Raw genomic sequence first — 20,360 nt, 5'->3', positions numbered from 1 at the left:
CATATATGATGACCTTTTCCTTTGCTCACCATTCCTTCCTGTATCTCAGATTTTCCTCTAGGAACAAAAATTCTTTTAATAAACAGAATTTTCTTAATTCTGTTGATAGCAAATTCCCAGGTTTTTTTTTTTTTTTAGTTTCTTTTTTTTTTTTTAATGTATGTTCTTAAAAGATTATTTTTCTGGGTACACAAGTTTAGGCTTACTGCTACTCTGAGAGTGTCCTGGCTTCCATTGTTGCTATAACTACAACTAGTAGGCTTTCCTTTATAGGTAATCTTTATACTCTGTACTTTCAGCAACTCTCTTTCTCTTTCTCTGTATGTGTGTTTTGTTTATGGGTTCTGTAGGTTGTCTTGGATATGTTTGGGTATAGATTTATTTTCTTTATTCTGATTGGTAATCATATGGTTTCTATAACTTAGGACAAATGTCTTTCATCAATTGTGATTTTTTTTAGCCATTATCTTTTCAAATGTGTTGTAATTCTCACTTTATCACCTGTCAGAATCTACTGAGACATTTTTTGGATCTTCTCACTCTATCCTCTGTATCACTTATCTTCTCTTTTATATCTTCCATCTCTTTGCCTCCTTTTGTTGCATCTTGATTAGTGTATTTAGAGCAATCTCCAAATTCACTAATTCTCTCCTGAGCTATTCTGATTACTGTTTAACCTGTATCTTGAATTTCTAATTTGTTACTACATTTTTCATTTCCAGAATTATTTGTAACATTTTTAGAAATATGCCTGTCAGCGTGCCCCTAATTTTACAAAAGAATCAATAAGCAAGATACCAAGAGTGACTAGGAGGATTATTTTAGGCAAGGTGGTCAGGAATGTCTCCCTGAGGGAAATGAGTTTGAGCAGAGGCTTGAATAATGAGAAGTCCTCCACATGAAGATCTGAGGGCAAGGGATTCTAGGAAGAAGAAATATCAAATACAAAGACAAAAATATCAGAAGGCAAAAAAGGCAGGAACAGATCAGTTATGTTTGAGGAACTGCATGAAGATTGTGTCAGTTACTTAAAAATCAGGAGACTATTCAAAGCTTTTTCTATAAAGTCAGATTATAAAGTGTGAAGAAATATAATTGTCACAGAACGTATGAACTGGATTTTTCGTTTTTCTGTCTTGTAAAGAATATCACAAACAAATAGCCATACGCTTTACAGTCAGATGTTCCTTAAATGTTGCCATGTAAGCAAACCAACACTTGACTAACCTAATTAGCTGCATGAAGCATAAAAAGAAAGAAAGAAGGAGAGGAAGAGAAAAAAAAAGAAGCAGAAAGAAAGAAAAAAGATTAACTTCCTTATAGCCATTACGTTTTTCCTGAATATTTGTTATAGTTTGATAGAAAGTTGGCCACTGTAGCACCACATGGTTTTTAAGTGACGATACTTTGGATTTTAGTTTCCTTTGTAATTTTTTTCATCTCTTTTCCCTCTAAAGAGATAACTTTCATAATGTATATCTTAATATAACTTTGAAGTTATCAGTTTGTCAAAATTGTGTTCTTGTGCTCAGATTGAATAAAAGTAAAGCTTACATTACTTCTGTATTTAAAACCTTCCTCTTAGTTTTCTGTTACATGAAGAACAAAATTTATTTCCATGACTTGTATGACTTTGCTAAGATCTTGTCCCTGCCCACCTCTCTGTTTTATATATAGAATACGTGTGTGTGTGTGTGTGTGTGTGTGTGTGTGTGTGTGTGTTATTCATTGGGGGCATTATTTATAATAGCAAAGAGTTGGAAATATATTCTCATTTGCAAAAAAAGCAGGAAGGATAAAAACTAAAAGCATGGTTCCCTATAAGGGGATGAAGTAGATGAGGCAGAGGAGACAGGATGAAAGTGCTGTGAATAGACTTTGTTATGTAGTTTTATGTAAATATTCTACATATTCCAAAGAATATACATTTTTTAAAATAAAGCAATCCCTAAAATTTGAGAAAGAATATAACAAATCTGGCTGCATTATTTTAGTAACGTAGTGACACTGAGGAAAGAATTACGTCAGGTAACTTTAGCCAATATTTTGACTGTACATTCTTAGTAGAATATATCCTAAGGACAAAGAGTGCTTCAAAGAAATCTTTTTGGTAATATTAGTAATAATATTGCCATTGTATATTATTTTGAATCTAGATAATATGTAATCATGTAACATTGTTAGGGAACCAAGATTTCCAGGGTAAGAGAAGAAACACAGGAGTAAAAACAAAGAAGTAAAAATGCTGTAATATTGAAATGTCAGTGCAAATTCACAATTTTTTTTTCTTTTCAAAAATTTTCATTTCCTAGTCTGACTACTGAAGTACTCTAAAAGCAGTGACAGCTCAATTGAACCTAGACCCGGATTATGATCTCTAAACATTATTTTCCTTTAAAAGGAAGCTGGCCTCCTTGCAATCCTTGTGTGGATCAGAAAGTGTACAAAATGAGCCTAGAACATCTTGTGCCAGCAAGCAAGGAAGCTCCAAAGACTAATTTGTCAACAGACTACAGAAGCCAATGTTAAGAGTTCCCCATTGGCCAGTATGAGAACATTTGAGCATCAAAACGAACAGTTGCAACTGAAGCATGCTGAATGTTTTAAAATCCATTCATTTATGATAATCAGAAAACAGAAGTGCCCCTCAAAGTCTTTAGTCCACCCTGGGGATACATAGTGTACCGTAGTGCGCAAATGAGCAATTAAAGGGAAAAGTTAAGTATTCGTCTTCTTTCTTCTTCCTTCCTTCCTTCCTTCCTTCCTTCCTTCCTTCCTTCCTTCCTTCCTTCCTTCCTTCCTTCCTTCCTTCCTTCCTTCCTTTCTCTTTCTCTTTCTCTTTCTCTTTCTCTCTCTCCTTTTCTTTTCTTTTCTTTTCTTTCTACAGATTGTATTTCAGGACCAAATAGCCATCATTTAAGAAAGATTCTTGGGCGCCTGGGTGGCTCAGTTGGTTAAGCAACTGCCTTCGGCTCAGGTCATGATCCTGGAGTCCCTGGATCGAGTCCCGCATTGGGCTCCCTGCTCGGCAGGGAGTCTGCTTCTCCCTTTGACCCTCCCCCCTCTCATGTGCTCTCTCTCTCTCTCTCATTTTCTCTCTCAAATAAATAAATAAATAAATAATCTTTAAAAAAAAAAAAAAAAAGATTCTTAAAGGGGCACCTGGGTGGCTCAATGGGTTAAGCAGCTGCCTTCAGCTCAGGTCATGATCCCAGGGTCCTGGGATAGAGCCAGGCCCCAAGCTCCCTGCTCAGTGGGGAGTCTGCCTCTCCCTCTCCCTCTGCTGCTCCCCCTGCTTGTACTCTCTCTTTCAAATAAATAAAATCTTAAAAAAAAAAAGGATTCTTAAAGAATTTCAGCTAATAAATATGGAAAACATGATAGATTAAAAATAGTACTACTTTGCAACTCCTAATAAGATAATTGAATCAAACATCATCATCAGAAGATAAAACTATTAGAAGAAAGGTTATTTGGGGAACTGTACAATGTAGGGCATGGTCAGATTATCACCATCAGAACACACTGATCACTTGAGCATCATTGAGATTAGACTTTATGTGCCTTGTGATATGTTGCATCACTTTTGAAGTATTCTTGCCAAAAACAAGAATATGTTTGAATAGGAATCTAAGCAGTTCTTTAGGCCAGCGGTTCTCAAATATGGTTCAGGAAGTTCTTGGAGCCCCTGAAACTTTCAGGGGATACCCCAGGTCAAAACTAATAATATGTTATTTGTCCTTTTCACTCTCATTCTCTCACAAGTATGTAATTAAGTCCACCAGAGACTACTAGTATTTCTAAATATATTGACTACAGAAGCATATGTGACAATCTGCTTATCTTCTATTAAGCTAGACATTAAAGAGATTTGCAAATTATTTAAAAATCTCACTGTTTTACTTTGAAAATGTTGTTTTTCATTAAAATGTTTTTAAAAACATTAACATTTATAGTTATTGTTATCAATTAGGAATATTTTTTAAACTTATTAGTTTAATTTATATGGTAAATATAAATGGATGTAACTCACCTAAACAAAAGCTCTTTGAAGTTCACAGTATTTTTTTTTTTAAGATTTTATTTATTTATATGACGGAGAGAGAGAGAACAAGCAGGAGGAGTGGCAAGGAGGGGGAGAGGGAGAAGCAGGCTCCCGCTGAGCAAGGAGCCCAATGCTGGGGCTCAGTCCCAGAACCCTGGGATCATGACCTGGGCCAAGGCAGCTGCTTAACGGACTGAGCCACCCAGGCGCCCCCACAGTATTTTTTAAGAGTAAAAAGAAATTATGAGATCCAAAAGCTTACAGACCATTTGCTTTAGAGTTAATTCCAAGTTTATCAGAATTACTGGTAAATAGAACAAAGGAAATGACATCACAGGAGACAGAACAAACCATAATGTAAAATGTTCTCTAGTAGTACCGATGACCTAGCTTCTTCAAAAAGTCAGTGTTGGGGCACCTGGCTGGCTCAGTTGGAAGAGCATGTGACTTTTGATCTCAGGGTTGTGAGTTTGAGCCCCACATTGGGTGTAGAGATTACTAAAATAAACTTGAAAAAGTGTCATGAAGACTCACTAGAGGAAATTTCAGTACAAACCAGGTGTTAGACGATAGCAAGGAATTGGTATAATTATGTATGAAAATGTTTATATGTTTTAAAGATTCATGACACTGAAATGATGTAACATCTGGAATTAGCTTTAAAATACTTAGGTAAATAGGGATAAATGGAACAAATATAGCAAAAATCTAGGTAATTGTTGAAACTGAAGAGAGGATATAAGGGAGAATCATTCTATATTTTTGTATGTTTGAATTTTATCTTAATAAAATTTATCTTTTTAAAAAGCAGATCACTTCTCAGAGGCTTTGCCTAATAATTTATTCCAACATAGTAACCCCTTTCCACCTGCCACTGTGTCCTGTTACTGTGTTTTATTTTCATTATAAGTCTTACCACCTTGGGAAATTTTTTTTTATTGATTTGTTTATCTTTTCTTTGTCTTCCCCTCTAGAATGTAAGTTCCATGAAAGCAGGAACATTTTCTATCTTGTTCCCTTACTGTTTCCTGTGTGCCTAAAAAAATGACTGGCATATTGTATCCATTCAATAAGTATTAATTGAATAAATGAACATAAAAGCTATATATTATAGGAAAACTAGAAAATAAACGAAGAAAATAAAAATTATCCTTTCTTACCTACCCAGCAGTAACTGCTCCTGTTAAGTTTTCAATCCTTCTGAATCATTTTCTGGGAAAAAAATACATAGACACATATACTCTCTGTCTTCCCAGAGCTCACTCCCACAAATCTACGTTATATAATCCTCTGCAACTTATGGTTTTTAAAATAATATTTTTAAACATCCTTTTGTTACTAGATACCTTTCTACAAAATCATTTACTTAGTTGAATAATATTCTGTTGTGTGGAAGTATCACATATTTAATTCTGTCTCTAGGTATATAAGTAAACATGCGTGAGCTAAGACTTTGCCCTCAATCTTAATTTTTACCATAGGACGCATTCCTAGAAGTAAAATTGCTGCATCGAGATGCACATGCATAAAGCTGTTAGAAGTCAAGATAGTGAGTGTGGGAGTGAGTGAGTGATCAGAGGGAAAATAGGATGGGGGGTGTTTCTTGCTTGATGGTGGTAATCTAGGTGCTGTTTACATAGGACTGTTTAGTTTGTGGAAATTCATTAAACTATACTTGTGTGCATTTTTATTATGAATGTCATATTTCAATAAAAAGCTTTTTAAAATATAAATCATTTTTGGATAAGCATGACAGAGGCTATCAAATGTATGGTCAACAAATGTAAAGTCTTCCAGTATGACATTGTTGTAATAAGTATACATCCCACGTTTTAAGTAAAATGTTTGGTTAAAACTTGAACTTATAGAATAAGGTAGTGCAATACATGGGATAAAAAAGAGAACCTGTTTTTTAAAATATTTTTTAAGTATGGACTTGAAGCTTTTTGAAATTTTGTTTCAATTCAGTACTTATAGGAATAACTGAAGAAAGAAAAAAACTGCAATGAAATTCTAAAATGGTATTTGGTGGAAGTGCTTAGCTAATTTTTACATCCTAAGTTCACAATTTATATTGTCTTTTATTAATAAATAGTAGATGAATGAATCCTATGGGTTTCAGCTATATATGCACTAAATAAAACATCAGGAAGACTATAACTTTCCCTTTTTAGAACGCTTGCTTGTCGAGGGAGGCAAATAAGGGAAGAAAAACCAATGTTAAAACTTAATTGATATGCTACTCTAATATTTTATTGGTTATTCCCCCATGACTCTGAAACTTTAACTCGTTGGTTAAACCAGTAACAATAAAAACAATTTAAAAATAAAATTTGGGTAAACCCAAGAGAATGCTTTTATGCTTTGGTATTATTGCGTTAATAAGTTTTGTTAAGTGTGTGTTAATAAGTTTTCGTATGTGTATGCAAGTATGGCCCACACACATATTTTAACTGCTCAGCTCCTTATCAAAGATCAGCATTGTTGTCATGTGGTATATTTACTTCCAGGTTTTATTCTATATTTGATTTTTTTGGCTTTTTATATGGTTAGTTGTCCATATCTCTATTCAAGTTTATATCCTACCTTTAAAAAAAACTGTAATAGCAGTTGCAGTGTTCAGTGTTTTATTAATTACCTTAATGGATATGTTAGACCTAATTTTCAAACAAGTGAAACTACCATAATTTATATAACCATTTTTTAAATATTCAGGGTTGTAAAAAAAAATTGTATTGATCAGTAATATTGAAATCTTTGGTATATCTTTGTACATGAAAACATTTCCTTGTTAAATATTTTCTTAAAATAGATACCTAGAAAAGTGTGAACATTTTTAAGATTTTTGATGACATATTGCTGTAATGTTTCCAAAAGGGTTGTGTTCCTGAACTAGTAATGTTTGACCATGCCAAGTTTATTACACCATTACCAACCTTGTAATTTGTCTTTTCAAAACATCACAGATTAGAACTGTAGATAAACGCAGACTCTGGGACGTGGCTGCCTGAGTTTGAATGGCATTTTCACTACTTAACTGTGTGACCGTGGGTAGGACAATTAACCTCTCTTTCACTTTCAGTTTTATCATTTAAATTTGCAAATTAGTAAAACCTATTTCTGTATTGGGTTGTGTAAGCACTAAATGGGTTAAGACATGAAATGCTCTTAGTGTAGTGTTTCACACACTTTATGTGCACTATAGAAAAATATTAGTTTTATATATGTAGATTTTTTGTGAGTTACTAATATTTTTTAGAAATCAGTTGAATATAAGTGGATTAATAATTTAAATCATAGGAATCTCCTAGAGAGTAACGTTAAGAAAAGACCAGAAAGAGCCAGAGGCTGACTAGGACAATACCTTGAGGGGCTAAAATAAAGACAAAACCCCGGGTGCTTGGGTAGTGCAGTCAGTTGAGCATCCGACCTTTGGTTTCTGCTCAGGTCATGGCCGTGGGTCATGGTATCAAGCCCCGCATGGGGCTCCACACTCAGCACAGACTCTGCTTGGGATTCTCACTCTCCCTCTCCTCTGCCCCTCTTATTTCCTCCCCACCCGTGGGTGCGCTTGCTCTCTCTCTCTCTCTCATAAATAAATCTTTTTTAAAAAAAAAGACAAGATCCATATAAGGAGATGGACAAGAAATGATGAGAGATGTAAGGTAGAAATAACATTAAGGTATTTATTAAAACTGTAGCATAAGTTTGCAGTTTGCATCAAACATTATTAAATGTTAAGTAGCAGTGATTTTGATGAAAGTTTTACTGCTAATAATTGCCATTTCTGTGAAATTTAATTTGGAATATTCTCCCCCTTCTAGACAATATAAAATTTATGTGATATTTTCTCCTCATTAAAATGCACTTGCCTTCATATACTGAATCTTACTAATATTTACATATTTAATATTGATGAGAGATAATTTGGTTTCAAAGACCTTTTATCTCATATTCCCTCCTATGGACTGAGCTTCATGATTTGTCTCGTGCAGCAACTGAAGACCAATAGTATTGTGAGGAGTTAATAATATTCATAATTAAGTGATTAATGATCAGTCTTGACAATTTCTGAAGAAAAATCTGTATGATTATTAGAACCTAAAAAATACAGTAATTGATTAAAACCGTTCTTAGGTTCTTTAACTTAAGCGGAGTTTCTCTATGTGCAGCTAACCCTCTCTTCTGTATAGATATCAGCCTTTTGACTGTTGTTGTTTTCTGGATAGCTGAACAAAGTTAGTTGATTGCATGACTGTTTTGCTAGTCAGAGTCTTTTGTATGCAATGCTGATTGTTGTGACAAAATTGAACAAGATATTGATGAGTCAGTGAATAAGTTTTTACTGAGGTACTATTCCTTTCAGGCCCTGGCTTAGGGAGGGAGTCTTGTGAGAAAATCAGCCAGGTAATTATGCTTAATTACATATAAATCTTAAATAGATTCTAAAAGTAGTTACTAACTCCCATATTAGACTTGAGGTGCTAAACTAAGCAAATTATAATAACACATCATAAATACAGTATAGAAGAATATAAAGGGTGTTGGGAAATTTGGAAAATATTTGAGGGGATGGATGATCCTGAAGGATGTGTAGAAATTAACTTGCCAGGCCAAGAGAACACAGAACCTACTTTGAAGAATGGACAAAGGCCATAAGATGAGAGATAAGAAAAAATGGTATCCGGGGTGCCTGGGTGGTTCATTTGTTAAGCGTCTGCCTTCGGCTCAGGTCATGATCCCAGGGTCCTGGGATCGAGCCCTGCATCGGGCTTCCTGCTCTGCGGGAAGCCTGCTTCTCCCTCTCCCACTCCCCCTGCTTGTGTTTCCTCTCTCGCTGTCTCTCTCTCTCTCTGTCAAATATATAAATAAAAAAATCTTAAAAAAAAAAAAGTAAAAATGGTATCCTTGGAGGTGTGAAAAACAATTCTGTATTATGACAGTTGCACTTGTCTGCTTTGAATAGATCCTTGATCAGGAATTTGCATGAAAATACGGAACTGAAAACAATTTGTAAATGAAAATTCAAATCTTGATTTTAACAGAAGGTGAATTCTAAAAAAAATTAAGCCAGTGAAGTATTGATATCAAGAAATTGCCCAGTTTGGTCATGGTTTCAGTTTTTCAAGGATCAGTCCATTTTAAAAGTTATATCTGGTAGTATATACAATTACCTGACCTTGTTGAAAGATTCCACTGGCCTCTCTATACATTTTGCATTAGTGTTTGATCAAAAGTAAATTATAGTCTTAAGACCCAGTCTATAATCAGTAAATGGGAATAATTTGTATTTATTATTAAGTAGTTTTCAAATATAGAGAAATATACTGCTTAATAATCATGTTCCTGTTACCCAGAACTAATAAATGTGTTATTTGATCATGTTTGCTTCTGATAATGCTTTCTCTTAAGGAACTATCACATCCTTTTGTTTAGTCTTGGAAGCAACCTCTGATAATGCCTGTTTATGCATTTATAAGTAAAATAGTTTTGTGTTTTTTAAAAATTCACAATAATGCATACTAGATGCACTCTTGTTAATTTATTCCTACAACTTGCTTTTCTTACCAGATGAGCAAAAATTAAAAATCTCAACACCACCAAATGTCATCAAGGATGTGGGAAAGAAATTTGGTGATACCTACTAAATTCCAAAATGTAAAGTCCAGCACTTAACACTTCTAGGTGTATATCTTAGAAAAATTCTTATACATGCACACAAGAAAGCATTTAAAAGGATTTTCATTTCAGTATTTTTTGTAAAGTGTAAAACAAAAACAACCTAGGTACCTACCAATAGTTGAATGGTAAATAAATTTCAGTCCTTGTCTTCTACTTATTTTATATTGCCCTAGAGCATAATAAGTGCTTAGTTTTGGGGGCGCCTGGATGGCTCAGTTGGTTAAGCATCTGTCTTCGGCTCAGGTCATGATCTCAGGGTCCTGGGATCAAGCCCCATGTTGGGCTCCCTACTCAGTGGGAGTTTGCTTCTCCTTCTCCCTATGCCCCTCACCCCTGCTCATTCTTGCTCTCTCTCTCAAATAAATAAATAAAATATTTTAAAAAGGAGTGCCTGAGTGGTTCAGTTGGTTAATAAGCATCTGCCTTCAGCTCGGGTCATGGTGCCTGGGTGCTGGGATCAAGCCCCATGTCAGGCTCCCTGCGGCAGGGAGCCTGCTTCTCTCTCTCCCTCTGCCATTCCCCCTGCAACTCGTGTTCTCTTTCTGTCAGATGAATAAATAAAATCTTTTTTTAAAAAGTGCTTAGTTTCTATCCATCAAGTTAATCATTAGTACTTTGGAAATATATACACGAAATAATCTAGTTATGATGTGCTATCTCCATTGTTGAAGGAGTGATGCTTATAGATGTAATCACTTCAGCTAGATCTAAATCAGCAGCAGGAGCAAGAAAATGCCCTTTATCCCCATTCCTGATCTTTTTTTTTTTTCCTGAATCCTTGTTCCCAGGCTATCTCTTCCCTTCTGTTACTGTTTTTGCTTTTCTAATTTGGATAATCCTAGAGATAACTCTGTGATTTTTCTGGCTCTTGAGCTACAGCTTTTATGATGTATAAAGGAGTAATGGTATCAGCAAAATAGTATAGGCCAAAGCACTGCTAACAAAATGTGAGATTTTCTATGATAACTAAAATTTCTCTAAAAGTTCTTTACTTATATATTTATGTATCTTGTATTCACTACATAGATGCTCATTGATTACATAATTTTACTGTGTGGTAGAAATATGTTGAGGGAGTATATTTTGTTTTCACTAGATAACAGATTAGTGTGTTACTTCTAGAGCAAAACTATTAACATAGGTAGCCTAAGTATGGAGACAAGGCTGTGGGGAAAAAATTAAAGCATCTCTCACCTCGGTCAACTGTTTAGAGTTCTGAAAGAAGAGTCAGGAGTATAAGCTTGATTTGAGTAGCTCTCTTAAAGATGAAACAGGACTTAGGTCTAGTTCATCCTTCAGATTCAAATTATCCCTAAACAGGGCCATGTGTCTAGGAATGGCCCAAAAAGGACAAGAATACCTTTATTGCCCTAGATAGGGAGCTATAGCCTAATTTGCATAGTTAATGTAAAGGAGAGAGAGGAGTTCCCAGACCTCCTTTTCTTATTTCTGGTCTGTGAAATAATTAACTTTAAATTGACTATCAAAAGTGTAAAAGTTTAGAATTGGAAAAATTTCATTAATTCATTTTGTAACATTGACTAGGAATAATAGATTTATGGAGAGTGTGTTTTATGTGCTGCATACTACGTAAAACATGAGCAGAATCAAAACTGGTGAATTCAGGGGTAAATCTGAATATGGATTAGATAGTAATGATTTTTTGAAGATGATCTTATAAGGTCTTGAAATAATAAAATTTTAATTGCTGAAGGAGAGAAATGAGATAGTAAAAGAGAAGACAACATTCAGTTTTTTCTTTTAGTAGGTTACAGCACTCTACTATTTATGAAATACAAGTAAATAAGATCCCTGACCTGAGGAATTCAGTCTTCAGGAATAAATAATTGCAAGACAGTATCATAAGTGTCATTAAGTGTTATAAGTGTCGACACAAGGGAGACAGTAATCAGCTTCTACTTGGGGGCATATGGATCTTTAAAGATGAGTAGGAGTTTGACAAGTTGAAAAGGTAGAGCATTCTAGGCAGAGGGAACCATGAACTGCAATTTGAGAGACCTGACACCAAGTAGCATGTTTGAGGAACTGTAAGTGGTTAGATACACGGGAAGTATGAGGGTTGGGTTGAGTTGGAGACAAAGCATAAAAAATTGAGCTGGACAGATAACCTGGGGCAAGATGCTTCATTTAACAATTTTTCAAGGTACTGTGTACCATATGCTTTGTTTACCTCTCCAGTCTTCTCTTTTAATTCTTCAAAATTCTATTCAGCAAATATTTACTGAATGCCAGGCACTATTCTAGGCAGTGGGGATACATGGGTGAATAAAATAGACATGGTCTTTGTCTTCACATAGCTGATGGTCTGCATGGCTAACACTGGTAAGTATGTAAGCAACTAGAATATAGCATGCTAAATGCTAAATAATATAGGTAAGTGTGGCAGGTATAGGAACCTAGAATAATGACAACCAAATTCAAGTTGTGGCCTGAATGATTGAATGATGAGTAAGATTTGGTGAGAATTAGGGTGAATGTGGGGATAGAAGGAAAGGATTAGGAGTCTTCTAACAGAGGAAACTAAGAAAGTGTGAAACCCAGAGTTGAGAAATATGATAGTGTTTTCCCAGCAGGTTTCCCTACTCCACCTCTAGCCCTTGCAGTCATTCTCCCCACAGCAGATTGATCCATTAAAAGCACAAATTAAAATCGTGTCAGTCTTATGCTCAGAATCCTCCAGTGGTTTCCTGTCTCTCAAAATACAAATTTCTTACCATGGCCAACAAGGCCTAATGTGATCTGCCTTCGTACATTTCTGATCTCATTTCAGTCAGCCTGGCTTCCAGCCACCCTGGCCTCTTTGCTATTCCTCAGACATTTCAGAAATGATTCCGTGTCGCAGCCCTTGCATACACTGTTCCTTAGAGAAGCTTTCCCCCGATAACATATTTGGTTGGTCATGGTTGGCATCATGACAATAGGTACTATTTATGCCTTTGTTACTGCTGCTTCCAAATTCCTAAAATAGTGCTTTGCACATAGTAGGCACTCAATAAAATTATTGAATTACATATAGCAGGTTGTGAGATAGACATTTTATTTTTATGTCTTTGTGTCTTGCCAGAGCACCTAAGTGATAGGTAAATTTATATGGTAACAATAAAACCCAGTTGATTTTTTTTTAAACCAACTTGAATTTTTATATTTTTTAAACATGTGTTTTCTTATAATGATTCTTTATAACTTAAATTTTCAATTTTTTAGCTATCGGTAAAAAAATAGTCACAGTATTACTTAGTGCTGTGTTTTAAATTCATAGTTTATTTTTACTCTTTTCGATCCTTAAGTTTTTCAGATTAACATGTCTGAATCATTGGTTTTATTTATGTAAATTCAATGTTATAACAGTAATAAAAACAACTACATTTTAATAAATACTTAGGCAGTTGTTTTCTAACAGCCTATTTTTCCTAAAATGTTATATTGTTATAGGTTATGTCTTCATTCAATCACAGTTGTAAACACAATATATTACATAAGCAGTGATTCAACTGTTATATATTTCAGTTATTTAAAATAGTAAAATTTTACACTGAGTTCTAAAAAATACATTGATTATATATAGAGTCACAGTTTACCTAAAGCATATGTTCCACATATTGCTAGTCCTAGTAAATGCTAATTATTGTTCTCTTATTCATCATCATTTTTTCTGTGGTCTCTGTTTTGTACAACTTACATCATTCCTACTTTCTTGAAGCATCATCTGGGCAGCCTTGATTAGAAAAAAGTCGTGGATAGGCAGTTAATGGCTGTTCATAGCAGAACACTGGGAAAAGTGGCCAAAGGTTGATTTTAAACAGATTTTATATCATAGCCTGTTTGTTTCTTCATATCATTCGGCAATGCCTTCTCTGCTCTTTTTTCCTATGTAGTGCCTTCCCAGTCATGTCCTGTTCCTAAAACCACAAGATGAGTTGGGAATAGCCACATGTCAAATACAAGTGTTAATTTTTAGGTCATGAATTAGTAGATCAGCAAAAATATGAAATGTTAAAATGTAAGGATTACCTATCTGTCACAAATATAAAGTTTTTTCTCTTGCAAAAATTATAGGGGATGGAGTGTTAGATCTCTCTACAAAGAAAACCAGCATAAAATCTGAAGAGTCATCCATATGTGATCCTTCTTCTGAAAATTCAATGGCTGGGTAAGCAATATCTAGGAAATATAATTTAATATTAATATAAAGTTATCTCTACAGAGAACTCTTAATACTACTCTGAGTAGATTGACATATATAGCTTTCTTCCAGAATTTTTGTCACTCATAAGTGTGTGTCTCTCATACCTTTCATTTGTCCTTTCTCTTTCTTTTTTATTCTTTCTGTTAAAGAAAAGTTATCAGAACAATCACCAAACTTTAGTTCATGTTACTAAAATGAACTACCAACTTAATCATAGGCTACAAACTAAGAAGCGGGACGAGTAAAGAAAATTTAAAATTCAATATTCAGGAGGCAATTTTAAGGAAAATATGTGATTTCACTATTTAATTTTTTTAAACAATCAAATTTTAAAAGTACCATACTTACTAATTCTTAGAGCTAGCTTATAGTGTTTACATTTTTTTCACTGTGCTTTAGGTGTGGTGGCAAACTTTATATAATATATATAATATATATCTAGTAAGCACCACAGAAAGTCCTTTCATGCTTTGAAAGTTCTCATTAAATTAATTAAATAAATAATTAGCAGTGAAATGCTGTTCTGTTGGATTTTTGGATTTTTATTTAGTAACTTTTGCATCTTCCCATTAACAAACTGCATAGGAAGCTTTTTTGTCACAATTAAATCTTAGATATAGAGTGTGATTTGTTTCAACTAAGACTGTAGTAGCTTTTGAGTCATAAAGTATAGTTAGCTTCTGTTTGAGAAACTGAAAATTACAATGATATATTTGAAATAGAAATAACATTTATAGTATCAAATTATTTTACCCAAATATAACTTATCTACTTGTTTCAAAATTTTAAGTTTTTGTCTAGAGAAAAATTAGTCTTGTGGAAATATGGGATGTTTGTGTTTGGAAATATTCTTGCTGCTACAAATTTCCTTTAAAGGGGTTGACTCTTTTATTACTTGTTTAGCGGTAACGTCACGTTTCTACTAACAAAAACTCCTTTAGGATTTGGGTATTTTTTATAATGGAACTCTAATTGTACAAATAAAAATTATAAGTGTTGCTCTGCAAGCATCTGTCAGAGGAATAGCAACATCATGAGAATATTTTTACAAATACTGAGTTAGGATTTTAAGTTCTTGGAAGGTCTGCCCGTTGAGGCCACCGTATGATTGACACATTGTCCTACCAGGACTGTAGCGTTTGCTTTGATAAGGAGTAACTACTACATCTCACAGACTTAAAAAGAGTCATAAGCAGTGATGTTACCTAAGCAAGGAGTATAATAAAGGAGTGGACCCTCCCCTTCCATAGCTGTGTGAGAGTCTCTCATGCATCAGTTTACCATCGTTTCATTCCATCCATCCAGGAGACTACACAGAAACAGAGAGGACTATGTGGAAAGAAGTGCTGAGTTTGCAGATGGTTTGCTCTCAAAAGCTTTGAAAGACATTCAGTCTGGAGCACTGGACATAAATAAAGCAGGCATACTTTATGGCATACCTCAAAAAACTTTACTTCTCCACTTAGAAGCCTTACCAGCAGGGAAGCCTGCATCTTTTAAAAACAAAACTCGAGATTTCAATGATAGTTACTCATATAAAGACAGTAAAGAAACTTGTGCAGTGCTGCAAAAAGTAGCCTTGTGGGCAAGAGCTCAAGCAGAGCGCACAGAAAAAAGTAAACTCAATCTACTTGAAACCTCAGAATTAAAATTCCCAACAGCTTCCAGTTACCTCCATCAGTTAACTCTACAGAAAATGGTTACTCAATTTAAAGAAAAAAATGAAAGCCTACAATATGAAACTTCACATCCTACTGTACAGTTAAAAATTCCTCAGCTCCGAGTAAGTTCTGTTTCAAAACCACAACCTGATGGTCCTGGTCTGCTGGATGTTATGTATCAAGTTTCCAAAACCTCTCCAGTCCTAGAAGGATCAGCTCTCCAAAAACTGAAAAATATACTCCCTAAACAGAACAAAATAGAATGTTCTGGGCCTGTAACTCACTCAAGTGTTGACTCTTATTTTCTACATGGGGACCTCTCTCCTTTGTGTCTTAATTCTAAAAATGGAACAGTTGATGGAACCTCTGAAAATACTGAAGATGGACTGGATCGAAAAGATAACAAACAGCCCAGGAAAAAACGTGGCCGTTATCGCCAATATGATCATGAAATAATGGAAGAGGCTATTGCAATGGTAATGAGCGGAAAAATGAGTGTTTCCAAAGCACAAGGAATTTATGGGGTACCTCACAGCACTTTAGAATACAAGGTAAAAGAAAGATCTGGAACACTGAAGACTCCTCCGAAGAAGAAACTCCGATTACCAGACACTGGGTTATATAATATGACAGATTCAGGGACTGGCAGCTGCAAAAACAGCAAGCCTGTGTAGATTACTTGTTAGGAAAATGTTTGTATGTGTGTATGTGCGTGTGTGTATGTGTGTTTGCGTGTGTGTGTGTGTGTATGTGCACAGGTGTGTATTTGTGTGTCTATATACACACGGAATTACAGATGCTCACTCTGACAGGAGACATGAAATTTTACAGTTCAAAAACCACTTACATGCCTTTGAAAAAAAAGTTTTATTCAGGGTTTTCACTGTGGACAGAATTATATAGTTGCTTACTAAATTCTCATAGTTTGTATTTAATCCTTGTATAAATAGGTGAAAAAGATCCAGGTTTTCTTTAGTAGTCAATAGCATAAAGCTTTGTGGGAAAACAAGTAATTGTCAAGTGAAACATTTTTATTGGTGAAAGACCACTCCAGCCATTCAGTTGAACCATCTTATAATGGAAATATGATATTAATAGTTTGTAAACATTTTTACATACTGCACTTACAGCTATTGTAAGTACATCAAACAACCAATCAAAGTTTAAATAGACAGCTATCTCCATACTAAGAAAAATTAATATATACAGTATTAGTACACTACAGTGTATTCTATGAAATATGAAATGCACTCAAGTGCATCCACCAGGAATAGAAAAGAAAACCTTAAATGATATGTATAATGAAATTTAATATTTATCATTTAATAGTTGATTTACAGGAAGTTGGGGTTTATAAGGTATATACTTTTTAAAAAAAAACTGACACATAGTTAACCCCAGCAGCTATAGAATCCTTTAATATAAGATGGAATACTAAGAACAAAAAGTAATTTAAATTTAATTATTAAAATAATTTAATTTTGTTTTTCATTTGAAAAATAAGCTAATGTGTAAGGTTAGAAAAGAAAGTTGGAATGCAACTTAGAGCATGTTTATAATGTGCACAGAAAAAGCTTGAGAATGATATTTGGTTTAAATGTGCTGGTTAGTTGATGTTATGACTACTTTAAATTTTAAGGATTGTGACACACTCCTACTATTGAAAAACCTCAGTGTAACTTTAATATATTTGCTGCTGTGACATTTCAAAACATTTTCAGTTTATCAAAATGAATTACAGATTTCATTTTGGTGGGCGATACATTATCATTTTGCTAATAACCAAATTTGCAGTTTGTTCAGGGTCTTGAATAGATTTACAGATATTTAACACTGAAGCTGTTTTGAACTTTCAGTAATGTAAACTCTCTACTAATTGGGTAGTTAGAAGCTGGGCAGTGCATTTTAACTTTTACTAGACTCATAAGAGAGACCAATAATTTTTATATAGCAGTTTTAAAATGTGGTTCAGAGTATCCATGTTGGATTTATGGAGTATGCAGTTTTAGTGGTAAAATGTTATAAAGCATGTGCCTCCATATAAAGAATGGGGATTTGCTTCGTATATTCAGAATTCTCCGAGTGCCCCTTTTCTCTGTTAAAATTCAGGTTCTGATCATTTTTCTAAGCCAATTTTCCTAAGTCCAAAAGGAATACTTAAAGCTGAATTTAAAAAATAAGTGCACCTTGTCAAATACTTGTGTTTTTACACTTGTGTTTGTGTGTATCTAATAATCACATATACGTGTAATACTAAAGAGACTTTCAGCTATTACATTTAAAAACTGCTTACATATGTTTTAAAAAACTGAAGAGTGGGACACTACACAACCAGGTAGTTATTTGGTCTCTTAGATCTATACTGAACCCTCTTCAGCTTAACGTTACCTGCATACTAGGGTATGAATCCTCTTCTCTCTTTTTTTTTTTTTCCAAGTAAGTATACATAATAGATTGCAAAACAGCAGATGTCAGGGTCATCTTTCTTTTTAAAGAATTAAGCCATATTTTGTGAGGGCCAGAACTTGGATTATTTAATATATTTCCCCTCCTCCCCCATTGAAAAACAAATTTAAAAAATAAAGTAAATGTTTCAACACAATTTTATTGACCTCTTTATACAGAATTTTACTTGCAAAAATTTGGGGGCCTGAATGCATTACATAATATTTATATTGAGCTTTTTTATTCCTCACACTATATTTACATTAATAAATTGATTGAGAAGTTTATAGTAAAGGGATACTTACAGAACACTTTTATATCATTTAAAAGATGACCTGACCAAAAACTTTACAGGATTCATAAAATCAGGGATCATTTTGCTATTGACTTCACAGTGATCAGTAGTTTTATAGGTAATATTATAGTTAATTTGCAGCATTTAGTATTTGTATTATTTATTTTTGGTCAGAAATAGTAAATTAAATATTTTTTGATAGTTTATAGGTAATGATCAACCCATAACTTTTAAAAGAAACAAAATGTTTCTAATTATTGAGTTAACTTTTGATTATACAAACTAGGAAAGGCAGGGAAATTTATGGGTTCCCCTTCTCCCCAGTGATTCTATTAAGATGTTCTTTACGTTAAACTTTCAAAGTACTTTATAAATTTAGTTACCAGTTACTACTTATTAATTGACAGTTTTCTGAAAAATCCAGTTTCAGCAGACTTTTAATGAAGGTGAAAGCAACCCTTATATGCTTTCTACTTATTTGAATGTTCCTCAAGTATTTTATATTTAAAAGAAAAAAAAAAAAGAAGGAAAAGAAAAAACAGTGCCTCTGTTTTTAGAAAACTACTGCTCAGTAAAGTTGTTTAAACCATTTCTGGTAGCTAATGACAATTTTATATTAAATTGTATACTAACTTTAGTGAGACTGATTTTTTTAGTTGTTTACAGTACAAATACTTGTATTTGTTTTTTAATTGCAGTATTTCCATTGTCGCAGTAATTTAGTAAAACTCTGTGGCTGCCTTGATTTTGACAGATTTTGTTAATATAAACTGATTGTTAGGCAATTAGTTATATTTATGCATAAATCAATTGCACTATAATTCATGAATTATTTATTACAATATTTTCTAATGAATTCATGTATCTGTCTTGTGTTGTAAATGTACTGTAATTCTGTTCCTACTTTGTGTTGTTATATATCTAAATCTGATTGTATGAATTTTAATTGTTCAGTTAACGTGTTTCTAGGTTGTAATTTGTAGTAAAGCACTTCAATGCTTTTGCACTTAAATTTACAACACTGTTGGTGTGTGATTGATTTACTCATTCAGTAAAAGAAAAGAAAAGAAAAGAAAAGAAAAAAACTGACTACACTGACTTTTTTGATTCACTGTAGGAATGAGTTTTATTTATATTAATATGAAAAATTGACTTCTCCAAAGAACAACAAAACTTGTGATGAGCAAAACCGATAGTAACATATAAAAAATAGGCAGGATGTTTTGGTTTATAAATCAAACTGGAAAAGGTTAGAAAAAAATTTAACATTAGAAACAAGGGAGCTATGAAAGATATAATTATAGAACCTTTACATAATTACTTGAGAATACTAGATTGGAGACCTATGTGTATTCAACTATTACTTACTCATACTAGGTTTTTCTTTGAGCCTCTAACGTGCAAGAAATATGAAAAAGAAAAATTTGGAGCCAAATAAGCATTATGGAATTTTATAATTTGAGAATTTAGTTAGCTAATATCTGATATGTGTGTATTAGATATAATCTAATGCCTTAATATCCAATTAGTAACTTTATGAAGCTATTCTTCATATACCATTACATGGAAATTATTGACCACTGTGGTATTTTGGAAGTTCCATTATTATAATAAAGTAATAAAATGGGAAAAAAAACCCCAAAAGTAATTAACTGAATAAGAAACTTTTTTAAAGTATAGACTTCCTTGAAATCTCAGAAGACAAATGTAAAAATCTTGGGGTGGTTTTCAGAATAGTTAACACTAATCATTAGTTTTAATTATTTCTACTTTCTATTTGACTTTGCTAACAGAAAAAACATTTAAGCATTTTAGAAAACTTAGGAACTAAGCAAATTAATCTTTAAAATATGATGCAATGAATTTTTCTAAGAAACAAAATCTCTTTTTATTTAATCACAGATATGTTTAATAGGCCATAACATAACTTTAAAGAAACTGTTGAAGTGCATCTATCAGAACTCTTGGGTTTCCTTTTGCTTATGTGAAAATTATAATTTTTAATTTGCTAGAAGAGTATAATAT

General features: G+C 33.5%; 1 protein-coding gene across 12 annotated transcripts in view; it reads left to right on the top strand.

The window, feature by feature from the left end:
• Positions 1–20,360, top strand: part of LCORL (ligand dependent nuclear receptor corepressor like) — a 168,472-nt gene that overhangs the window by 115,122 nt on the left and 32,990 nt on the right. For 6 of the 12 annotated variants that reach the window (XM_078068436.1, XM_036072082.2, XM_078068437.1 and 3 more), the window contains 2 exons: positions 13,805–13,898; positions 15,240–19,354. The exons of 1 other annotated variant lie outside the window; for it this stretch is intronic. In XM_078068436.1, coding sequence (XP_077924562.1) covers positions 13,805–13,898; positions 15,240–16,269 — 1,124 coding nt within the window. In that variant the 3' untranslated portion in view covers positions 16,270–19,354. Of the gene's footprint in view, positions 1–13,804; positions 13,899–15,239; positions 19,355–20,360 lie in introns of those variants that run through there. 5 more of the 12 variants (XM_036072083.2, XM_036072084.2, XM_078068439.1 and 2 more) reach the window with 3 other exon arrangements.

The sequence above is a fragment of the Halichoerus grypus genome, chromosome 3 (genome assembly GCF_964656455.1).
Source record: "Halichoerus grypus chromosome 3, mHalGry1.hap1.1, whole genome shotgun sequence".
In the NCBI taxonomy this organism is placed as follows: Eukaryota; Metazoa; Chordata; class Mammalia; order Carnivora; family Phocidae; genus Halichoerus; species Halichoerus grypus.
Note: the sequence above shows the minus strand (reverse complement) of the source record. Positions and strands in the feature narration are given on the sequence as shown.